The 12132-nt window shown below is 43.3% G+C and overlaps 1 protein-coding gene across 1 annotated transcript in view; it reads left to right on the top strand.

The window, feature by feature from the left end:
* Positions 1-12132, top strand: part of PDE6A (phosphodiesterase 6A) — a 59248-nt gene that overhangs the window by 2996 nt on the left and 44120 nt on the right. The window contains exon 2 of the mRNA XM_019734308.2: positions 8651-9275. Within this exon, the coding sequence (XP_019589867.2) occupies positions 8802-9275 (474 nt within the window). The 5' untranslated portion in view covers positions 8651-8801. The remainder of the gene's footprint in view (positions 1-8650; positions 9276-12132) is intronic.

Below are 12132 nucleotides of genomic sequence, written 5' to 3'. Positions count from 1 at the left end.
TGTTGCCTTCCAGGTTATTCCATACCAGCAGTCCTCAATTCTGGCTGCACATCAGAATCTCTTGGAGAACTTTTAACAGATAACAATGTTCGGATCCCATCCCCAGATACTATGATTGAATTGATGTAGAACGGGCTCAGGTATTGATATTTTTTAAAGCCCTTCCTCCCAGGAGATTCTAATGCACACCTGCTGTTGGCCAGCCAGTGATCTGTGCTATAAATATACATATACAAGACAATACATGTATATATATTTTAAACAAAGGGGGCATATAATATTATACTATTCTACACTTTTAAAAATTAACATTATAACTTGAAGATTGTTCCATATCAGTGCAAAAAGAGCTGCTTTCTGGATATCTATTGCTGAGTAACAAATCACTCCAAAACTTAGTGGAGTAAAACAACAATAATCATTTTCTTATTTTGCACGCTGTCTGTGGGTCAGGAATTTGCTAAGAGCTTGACCGGTGGTCTGTCATAGAGCTATAGTCAGATAGTGACTAGAGTTGGGACGGGATGGGGGATGAAGCAGTTCAAGGCCATCGAGACCTCTCCATGCAGTGTCAGTGCTTCTTGTGTCTCTGTGTGGGCTAGTTTGGCCTTTCTCATATGGTAGTTTCAGGGCAGTCCGTGTTTAAGAGACAGCTAAAGGCTTCAAGAGCCAGCATTCCAGCAAGCAAAGAGGAGCCTTTTATGATATAGCCTCAAAAGTCACATAGCCTCACTTGTATTGCACTTGGTTGATTGAAACATTATAAAAGCTAAGGATAGACACCAAGTGTCAAAGTCACATTGTAAGAAGGACATGTGGGACGGGCAATTTTTGGCCCCAGCAGCTGCGTAGTCTTCCATTGTTTGGGTGTACCATCATTTACTTAAGCACTGAGGGACATTTATGTTGTTTCCATTCCTTTAATATTACAAATAGTACTTTGAACAGTTATAGGTATTTTTCCTCTGCCCCTCTCCTCTAATCCCTAGAGGGGGCTTGGCCCTTCTTGATCTCTTTCCTCTCGGGCCAATGGGCCAACGTGTGGCAGGACAGGAAGTAACCATTCGGAGTCTCAAGAAAGATCCCCTCCCACTTTGAGAGAAATTAGGTGAATTATCCTGGAGGGGGTAAGAATGGAGAGCCAAGTAGTCAGGGGGATGGAGATTTTGAAAGCCTCCCCAAGGCTGAAATTGGGGAAGGAGGGTTAGGTTTTGCAGGATCCTTGAGTAGCAAGGATCTGGATGTCTCCCTGCCCATGACAGGTGGGAGGGCCTTCCACATAGTTGGCTGTTGATGGCTTTGCGAGGCTGGAGCCATAGCAAGGACCCCTGAGCCTGGGTGAAGAGCAGAACTGTTGGCCTTTCACGGGCCATACCAGCCAGCTCGGATGAGGGGTGCGCATTCGTGGTAGCAGTGTGGCATGAAGGCCAGAGGGCTTTTCCCTGGCTGCACTGAGTTAGACCAATAGACTGTCACATGACCCTGGGGTAAGGCAGAAGTCATAATAATTATCAGGATTGACTATCCTGCCAGCACTGCAGGATGGGGGTGTGGAACATATAAAATTTGATTTGGAAAAGAAAAAAGAAATGTGACTCTTATATCTGGGGTGAAGGAGCCCAAGTCACTCCTGCTACAAATATTTAGGTTCAGAAAGTGATCTGTTATTGACATTTCACGGTGATCCCAGCATCCCAGATTTGTTCTTTCATGTGCTAGGTGCTGTGGGAGATGGTCATTTAAAATGGAACATGATCTTTGCATGAAAATATTGACTTTCCCATTATTTCTTTTTTTGGGGGTGGTGGGGGGAAGGAGAACAGGATTTTCAACTTGACCCATTATTTCTTTACTTAAACTCTCCTGTGTTTGAATAGCCAGGACAACATCTTAAAGGATTGGTGGTGAAGTTGTTCTGTCTTTCTGGACAAGTTTTTTACTAAGAAGATAAGAAAATAATCAAGAAGTGTACAAAGACTGAACTACACAGATGTTCATTAAAAATACCAAAAAATAAAAAAATAAAAAATAGAAACAGTGCAAATAACCAACAGTTAAAATTTGTTAAATAAATTATGCGACAGCCACCAATAGAAGTGTATGAGGCTATTAAAAATCACGTGGTAAAAAACCGATTAATGGCACAGAAGGATGTTTACATATATTGCTAAACAAACAAAATACATATTGCACAACCACAGTTTTGTTTTAAAAATTATATTTAGATGATTGGAAAAGAAAGATTTATATCAAAATGTTTCTCTAGGTGGTAATTGTTATGTTCTTTTTATCTAATTTTCTCAATATTCTACAACACAAAGATGTATTACTTTAAAAAGAGAAACATCATAAAAGATTTGATTTTTAAAAAGAATAGGAAAATAGATATATTTGCATTTCTTCTGCTTTCTACCAAAGAAAGCTTTCTGCATTTCACTGCCTCATACTCAGCTTCCATTAGCGTTATTATTGGCTATATTTTTTGAGAACTGGCCATCAACCGAGTTCAATATATATACTGCCTCTAATCCTCACAACACCTCTGTAAAATAAGTATCATTGTTATCCACAGTTTCCAAATGAGAAAATTAAGACCAGAGATTAAATAATTTGCCCAATTTTTTGTAAATTTTGTAAATTTTTTGTAAATTGTACAGGAGAGGATTCGAACTCTGCTCACTCAGGTTCCAAAACCCAAGTATACGCTTATACCTGTTGCCTTTCTATTAGTGTGGTCACAAAGCATGTTTTTTAGGACCTAATTTTACCTGACTTTTCAGGATTCCCCTAAGTACCTAACTGTTTTTGAGTTACAGATCCCTTTCAGAATCAGAGCTTTCAAAAAATGCACAGAAGGTTAAAATGCACATAAAGACAAACATTTACATGGCTCATCCATTGACTCAGGTTAGACCCTCAAGGTAAAACAAAGAGAACTTCACAGACTAGCCAAGCTCCAGGAAACCCAAGTAGCTGAAAAAAGTCACTAAGTCAATAGAAGGCGGGACAATCGAACAGATAAGGACTCTAGGGTAAGAGTAAGGACAAATGAAATATGGAGTGCACCAAGGCAGTACAGAATGAAGGTGGAGACCAATAAGGCTGTTCCAGCAGTTCTAAGGGCTAGCTGATGGGGCCAGGAGATTGTCTTCCTTCTGGGGCTTCACAGAGGACATGGGGTTTGGCAAGCCAGGAGGGGAAAGGCCTTTGATTAGGAAATGGAGGCTAAATCAACATTGAATGCTAGTGAAATGTCCTGAAGGGAGAACACTTAGTGCCAAGTTTCTTACTGGGGCACAATGACACACCAATTAGCCAAGCTTGCACCACTGTTTCTCGTTTCTCCTTATCCCAGTCAGCCAACATGTCTCCTTCTTGCTTCTACATTCACTCCCTTCTCTCCGGTCTCAACCCCCATCTTAGGCCAGTTCCTCATTCCTCCAGGAAGGTTGCAACATTTTCCTTACAGACTTGCTAGCCTCAGATTCATCTTCCTATTTATAAACTTTTATTTATTTAAGTGTGTTTTTCCAGGACCAGTCAGCTCCAAGTCAAATAGTTTTTTTCAATCTAGTTGTGGAGGGCGTGGGGATCGAACTGGCAACCTTGTTGTTAAGAGCACCACACTCTAACCAACTGAGCTAACCGGCCGCCCCACATCTTCCTATTTAAATAGTGATATCTGAATCCTCTTTGCCTTGTCCTCAGCTTACATCCCTTCAGGGACAGGGAGCTCCTTATCTTTGGGGTAATCCAGTTAATCTTTGATAGTTATGATAACTAATAACGATTGAATAACTCCTATTAAATTGAACAGTTTGAAATTGCGATGTGTGTAGGCCAAGAAGAGCCCAGTAAGGGGCAATTTCACATGCTTCAACTTAATAGGCGCTAGGTGCAAAGCTTTGTGCTATACAATATATGATCTCATTTAATCTCCACAACAGCCATGTAAAATCATTCTAGTTTTACAGATAATCAAAGTGAGGTCCATGAGAAATTAAATAATTTAGACAGATAGCAAATGACATGCCCAGACTCATTCCCGGGTCTAACTCCCGAGCTCCACCTCTTAAGCACTTTGGGTACTGCCTTTGTATGATAACATATCTCTGTCCTGCTGTCCTGTCCTGCTCTCTGGGTCCTCCCTGAACAACCTGACACACTCGCCACCTCCCAATTTCCTTCACAATTGGTACTAACAGGAGCAGTGAACGGTGGGGAGCCTGTGGAGACCTTTTCACCCAACACTGGGATTTGTGGTGGCCACAAACATGCTGACCAGCCCGTTCCCATTCAAGCAGGTACTGAATTTCAGAGCCCAGTTCTTTCCAGAAAGGTGCCTCACAAATACCTCTCCTTGACCCAGCTGGTTCCTTGCTTATTCCTATTCCCTTCCTTTATCCCCATCTTTACCTCCAAGCTCAAAATCATAAAATCATCTGTGAGCCCAGCAATTCTATTCCTGAGTGTATACTCAAGAGAACTGAAAACATGTCTACACACACTTGTACATAAATGTCCATAACAGCCTAAATGTGAAAATAACCCAATGCCCATCAACTAATAAATGGATAAACAAAATGAAATATATCTATACCATGGAATATATAGCCATAAAAAATGAAGTAATAATACATGCAGCAACATGGGTAAACTTTGAAAACATTATGCTAAGTGAAAGTAGTCAGACACAAAGGCCACATATTATATGATTCCGTTTATGTGAAATGTCCAGAATAGGCAAATCCATAGAGAGAAAAAAATAGATTAGTGGTTATAGGGGATGAGAAAATAGATTAGTAGTGGTACAACAAAACAAATATACTAAAAACCACTGAACTGCATAATTTAAAATGGTGATTTTATGTATGAGAATTATATCTTAATAGAAAGTATTTTTAACAATAACCTGTGATTTGAGTGACCTAACTTTTCAAAGCTTTTCAGTTTCCTCATCTGTGAAATTTGCATCTTGGAGTAGCAATCATTTTAAATAAATAGTTCCAGCTATTTTTCCGGGAGAATCCTTTAGCAAGGCTTATAGTAAGGAAGGGAGAGGTCAGCCATTCCTTCCTCTAAGCCTATCTGGAGTCATGGATCCGGGAGTGTTAGAGACACATTTTTCAACTCTCTTATTTTGTTAATAAAGAAATCCAAAGCCTTTAGAGAGGATAGACTTTTTAAGGTCACAGAATGAGTCAATGCCATAGTTGGGCCTATTATCCTGTTTTCTTCTAGGTAGTAGTACATGTGCTGTTCTAGTCTGAATCACACAAAATGACCTCTCCTAACCCTACTGACAGCCCTGCTCCCAATGAAAGAAGCTAGATATCCTTCCTCTGATGTTTGAAATCAGGCCCATTTAACAGGCATGTTGGAGGTGACCCATTGCAAATATGAGCTTATCTGTACCTACCCAAGAATCAGGAATGAAGGTTTTGAACAGGCTTTCCTTCTTCATTTTGGCATATTGAAAAATTAGGTAAAAGTAGATTTCTTGCAAAACAGTTGCCTATATTCTCTACCAGAACTAAGGCTGGTGGGCATACTATGGAAAACAATCTGGGCTGGGGTTTTTTGGAGATTTTTTTAAATGGGTAAAGTTTTAGTCCCATTCTCAAAGAGCTTGAGTTTAATTAGAATAGAGATGTGCAGAAATAATATGGCCTAGAATGTAGAAACTCCCACAGGTAGGGAAGGTAACCAATAGTTTGGGGGTTCCAAGTAGGAAAAAAGTCTAGTTGGGACATCAAAAAAATCCATGGAGGGGATGGCATTTGCACTGGGTGGTAAGGGACAGGCAGAGAACACAGCAAGAATGAAGATGCAAAGGCCAGGAAGACTGAAAAACAGTAAGGTAGAGCTTAGAGCATATGTAGAGAAATTGTAAGCAAAAAGTAAGAAGATGTATTGAGGCCAAGTTCTGGAGAGCTAGTAGTGCCAGGATTAAGAAAAACTGCTACATTTTTGAGGGGTGGGTGGGGGTAGGGACCGTCACTCTCTGGTATAGAATTGGAGAACAAAGTTAGCACTCTTTATCCAAATCCTTAGACAGCTACAAGATCTTTGGGCCTGGGATTTCAATTGTATGTATTTTTTACTAAGAAATACAAGGCTGTTCTTAACAGCATTATTTATAATACTAGAAAATTAGAAACAACCTAAATATCTAACTGTAGAGCAGTGGTTCTGAAGCTGGCTGATTTTGCTCCTAGGGGAACGTTTGGACATGTCTGGAGACATTTTTGGTTGTCACAACTTGAGGGAGGATGCTACTGGCATCTAGTGGGTAGAAGCTAGGGACGTTGTTAAACATCCTAGAACGTACAGGACATCCTCCACAGCAAAGCATCACTGGGCCCAAAATGTCACCAGTTCCAAGATTGAGATATGTATATTCTGTGTACACACACACACACACACACACTATATATATATATATATATATATATATATATATATATATATATATATATACATTTTTTTCCTCCAGGAAAAGATTTAAATATACAACAAATATTGGCAATGGTAATATCTGGTAATATCTATTATGTTTTATTTTAATTTTTTCCTACTTTTTTTGTGTGAGTATAATTCACTTTTTAATGAGAAAATAGGTGAATGATAGAACGACTCTGCTGTGCACAGAGGACGGTCACATGTCTTCCTATATGTTTTAAATGTTAAGCAAGAATAGGTAGGACTTTGTATTAGTCAGGTTTCTCCAGAGAATTGGTTCATGTAGTTATGGAGGTGAGGAAGTCCCACAATCTGCCATCTGCAAGCTAGAGAACCAGGAAGGCCACTGATATAATTCAGTCTGAGTCAGAAGAAGGCCTGAGAACCAGCAGGGCCAATGAGGTAAGTCCTGGTCTGGGTCTGAGAACCAGGATTGCCAATGTCCAAGAGCAGGAGAAGATGGATGTCCCCGCTTGGGCAAAGGGCAAATTCCCCTTCTTCCACTTTTTTTGTCTTTAATGTTTTACCAGCTATCTAGGCATCCCTTAGCCCAGTGAAGTTGGCACATCAAAGTAACACTCACAGACTTGCAATTAAGAGAAAAAAATGTACTGTGCATCCAGGATATGCCAGGCAGCATTTACAAGGCCTAAGGAATCAGCCCTGACAGGTACCTGCCCTCACAGTATAGAGGTGAAGACAAACAATAGACAAGGAAGCGAAAAAGAGACAAGGTAATTTCTAACAGTACTGAATGCAATAAAGGAAATAAACAGGATGACATGACAGGCAGAAACCGGGGAGAGGGCAGTTGGGGGATACTCGGGGTAAAACAGCTCAGGATAACTAGCAAGGGCTGAGACCTTGAGACCTTAAGATGGACAAGGAGACGGTGTATGGAGAGCTGGGGAAGAGCAACCCAGACAGAAGGCTCACGTCGGTCCTGGTGGGAGTGTTTGGAGAAGTTCAGGTTGCTGCATCGCCTGCCCAGACTACGGGGTCAGCTATGTACACAGTGCTTATTGGGTTCAGTACCTCAAGGATTTATTACGCGCTACAATAAAGGCAGTAATCTACTTCCCATTAAAGTTCATTTACAAAGTTCAAAATACCAGTGATGATATATAACCCTGCACTCCTCAGTGTTTACAATATAGCGCTGCTGGGCTCTAGCAGATCTTCTCAGAGAAGCTCAAGTACAGTTCATCCAGAAAGAAAGTGTTCTTCTCCCCTAGTGTGTAGGAGGGACCCTTCAGTGAGGACGCTGGTGTTTCAGGATTCACTGGAGCTGATAACACCTAGACTATTGGGTGCGTGTCTGACCCAAGAAGGTAGAGATTGTGCCAGAAAAAGCACATTAAAGCGCCAAGAGAAAGATCAGGGGGGTTGTTGGGAAACAGATTTTAAAGTTAAGCCTCTATGGAATGGACAGAAACTAACACGTTAACTAGAGGTTAGCTCTCCGAGTCGCAGGATTATTTATGGGTGACTACAATGGTCTTCCTTGCTTATTTTCTCCAGTGAGCATGTATTTTGTAATAAAACTACAAAAAGTGTAATTATGAGGGCCCTTCACATTCTAACATTAGAGAATAGTTGGAATCTAAAGCTGGGAAAGACTCTGACACAGACATGGTGAGATCAGGGCCATTGGTGCCAGTCTCGTAATGCATTCGAAGGAAGCAGGCTGAGCGGTGAGCATGCAAAGTCAAGCTCCAGATAGGGGACGCCCTGGAGAAGGGACATGGAAGGGTGGGGTGAGGGGCCAGGGTGGGCGGTCCCTCTCAACTCTAGCCATTCTTGCCATTCATGGAGGAAAGTGAACACAGTTATTAGGTGATTCTGAATCTCCAAGAGAAGCCAAGCAAATCTCCTAAGCAGTAAATGTAGGGTTCTGTGTTATAGGTTGAGAAACACCCTACAGGGCAGACAAAACACAACTACAGTACTAGGTTGTCCCTGTGCTGCCACTTTGCAGCCTCTGCTTCAGTGCTTTTTTCTTCCAGTTGAGCTCACTTCCTGCTCTGTGCAGAAATCTCTTCTCAGCTGTTAGGGGTCCAAGGTGAAATGAGATCTCTCACCTTTTCCCATCTGGGGCCCAGCAGCATCTGAAACATTCTGAGCCTCATAATCCTTGTTCATGGGGAATATTAATGATTTAATCTCCCAAGCTCACTCCCTCTTCTAGGAGGCCATGTCAGTGAGATTTACAGACAAGACCCAGAGAAGGCCAGGTGGAGCAGAACGCATCCTGACTCGGTTTTGCCACCGCCGGCAAAACTGCCCTGAGAAGGCCAGCCTCAGCCCCTCCCCAGAAGGAGCCGGTGGACTTCCCCGTCATGGGCGAGGTGACGGCAGAGGAGGTGGAGAAGTTCCTGGACTCCAATGTTGGCTTCGCCAAACGGTATTACGACCTCCGCTACCGGGCTAAGGTCATCTCCCACCTGCTGGGGGCCAAGGAGGCCGCCGTGGACTTCAGCAACTACCACTCGCTGAGCAGCGTGGAGGAGAGTGAAATCATCTTTGACTTCCTGCGGGACTTTAAGGAGAACTTGCAGGCCGAGAAGAGCATCTTCAACATCATGAAGAAGCTGTGCTTCCTCTTGCAGGCAGACCGCATGAGCCTGTTTATGTACAGGGCCCGGAATGGCGTCGCAGAGCTGGCCACCCGCCTCTTCAACGTCCACAGAGACGCTGCCCTGGAGGATTGCCTGGTCATGCCCGACTCGGAGATTGTCTTCCCCCTGGACGTGGGCGTGGTGGGCCACATCGCACACTCGAAGAAGATCGGCAACGTCCCCAACACAGCAGAGGTACCCTCGTCCCCATAAGAGGGAGGGCAGGGAGGCATTATTCTATGGGGTTGTGGGGTGCAAGTGAGGGGGGAGCTGCCGGCCACCAAGACTGGGCTGGTGATGACTTGGCACTTCTCCTTGTTTGTTTACTTTTCTATAACTTTTTATTAAAAAAAACTCAAACTTAACAGTTGAGTTTAAGAACAGTACAAAGAAGTGTATATCGTTCATCTAAATTCACCAACTGTTCACACCTTGCCACGTTTGCTTTATGTGTCCATTTTTCCTGACCCATTTGGGAGTCACTGGCAGACGACATGCCCTTGGAACCCTCGATGCTTTGCTGTGTATTTCCAGAACAAGAACGTTTCATCCATATCCACAGTATAAGGATCAAACTCAGGAAACGTAACATTGATACAATACTATTATCTAATACACAGTCCATATATAATTTTTGCTAACTGTCTCAACTGGGTCCATATAGCACTGTCTCTTCAGTCTCCTTGAATCTGTAAGACTTCCTCAGTCTGTCCTTGTTTTCCATGATGTGGATGTTTTTGAAGGATACAGGCCAAATATTTTGCAGAAATGTCCCTCCCTTTGGGCTTGTCTGACCTGTCTTCCTGATTCAGTTTATGCGTTTCTGGCAGGACTATCACAGAGGTGATATGGTGTTATTCTTCATGTATTACATCAGGAGACACACGAGTATGATGGCAGCCTGTCTCATTATTGGAAATGTCAACATTGATCACTTGGTGAAGCACTTGGCTCTTTCTTCTAAGAGTCCAGTGTTCTGTGGGTTTCCCTTGGCAGCTCTGACAAAGACCTCTTTGATCTCCTGGGACAAATCACTTCATGCAGTTCCCTTAGCCCCTATCTTTCTGGCCAAGTCCCACTCACCCTTCAGATCTCAGCTTAAAGGTCACTTCCTCAGGGAGGCCATCCCAGATGCCTTTGTAACAGTCTTCATCCTAAAACCAGTTATACAATAAGCCCCAGAGGCCAGGGACCATCCCTGCCTTATTCTCCACTTTATCCCAGGACCGAGGACTCAGCAGAGGTCTGGCACAAAGCAAATGCTCAGTAAACATTCAGCATAAAAGACTCATAATGAAGTGTGCAATACAGTTGACCCTTGAAAAACATGGGGTTGAATTGCGTGGGTTTTAAAAATCCACGTATAAGTGGCCCCTCTCAGTTTAAACCCATGTTATTCAAGGGTCAGCTGTAATTCCTTTAGCACCTCTCTCACCCGAAAGAATGTTTGCCCCATGATGGCAAGGCCCATGTGGGTGTCACTTACTGCTGCACTGGCCAAAACAGAAGCCTGTGTTCAGTCATCTCTAAGATCCAGCCTGGATATTTATGAGTTTGTGCTTGCCTTACCGCTGGCCTTATTTCAAATTAAGGGTCTGAAGGTTAAAAGGCGGGGATGGAGGGTGCTTTAGAGATCATTTCATCCATCTGATTTTATGTAATGAATGAGAAGCCTGGAGCCAGGAGAGCTTGAGAAGGAGATTGCTCAAAGTCATCCATGAGTTAAGGCAGAACCAGACTTCCCACCCATCGATGCAGAAATTCAAACGGATCATATTTTTGATTTGGGTTCCTTGGCAAGATAAGAAACATGGACTTGGCCTCTGTGGAAAATGGTTTTCTTAGAAACACACTGGGCTGGACCTCCCATGGAGTTCCTCTCTCCCTCGTTTCCCCTTGAACATCCAAAGACGGGGGTGATGGTGCTGGACCCAGGGCACTTCCCTGAGGACTCACCCAAGGAGGTTGGAGTCTCTTCTCCCTTCAGTTCTCTCTCGACTTTAATTGTAGCCAACATGGATTGTCATGGTCTTACGACATATGCTGATTATCCCTGTTTTACAGATGATGAAACTGAAACCCAGAAAGGTTAAGTCACTTGCTCAGAGTCACGCTGATAGGAAGTGGCAGAGTGGGGGTTTGAACCCAGGCACTCTGGCCTCGTGCCCACACTTTCACTGCTCTACTATTCTATACCTCCTCGTTATCTATAAAACGAGGACGCGAGACTGGCTGCTGTTTACCAAAGGTCACTGCAATTCATATGGAGGAGAGTTAAAAGGTGAAGCTTTGAGGTCAGCTCGCTGTGAATCACGACTCGGTCACTTTCTAAGAAGATGGCTTTGACAAAGTATTCAGCACGTCTGAGCGCACCTCCTAATTTATAAAACGGGGTGAGAACACCAACCTTGCAGTGTTGTAGGGGTTCAGGGCACACTACAATGGCCCAGCACCTGCTTCTTGTTGCCATTATTACTGTTTTGTTGTTATTGGGATGGACGCTGTACCAGGTCTGCCTGGAGTGTGGAGAAGAATCCAGGCAAGCCCTCCTGAAGCTTTCAGTTTCGATTCTATTTGTGGGGAAAACGGAGAACAGTGGTGCTGAGAGCTTCTCTGGGGGACTGAGTATTTAGGAAGGTTCTTGGAGTCTAAAGGATCCTGGCCTAAGGGTTTGCTGAGCCCTGCGCTAAGGGACAGCCTGCGGGTTCCTGTCCAACCCCAATGCTGACTGTGAAAATGACGCCTTTGTTTCTCTGGAAGCTTTCCAGCCTTGGGCAGTGTCCTCGGCTGGCTTGACTCAAGCCTGGAGATGAACTTAGTCCAAGCTAGCAGTCTTTGGCATTTGTATGTATTTGCTTCTCCTGTTGTTCCTTCTTGTTACTCTGTTTGGGGCTCTGACCGTGATGGGGGGTTGGATGGAAAAAGAGGAGGAAGATGGCATAGACTGGGGTCTAGGTTGTCACTAAACCACCACCAAGTGACACTCTGAGCCTTGAGTGCCCTCAAGAAACCTGGGAAGTGGTTACAATCATGGCATTTTTGAAATGGGAAG

Source organism: Rhinolophus sinicus, linkage group LG10 (genome assembly GCF_036562045.2).
Source record: "Rhinolophus sinicus isolate RSC01 linkage group LG10, ASM3656204v1, whole genome shotgun sequence".
NCBI lineage: Eukaryota > Metazoa > Chordata > Mammalia > Chiroptera > Rhinolophidae > Rhinolophus > Rhinolophus sinicus.
The sequence above is the reverse complement of the archived record's forward strand: the minus strand, read 5'-3'. Positions and strand labels throughout refer to the sequence as shown.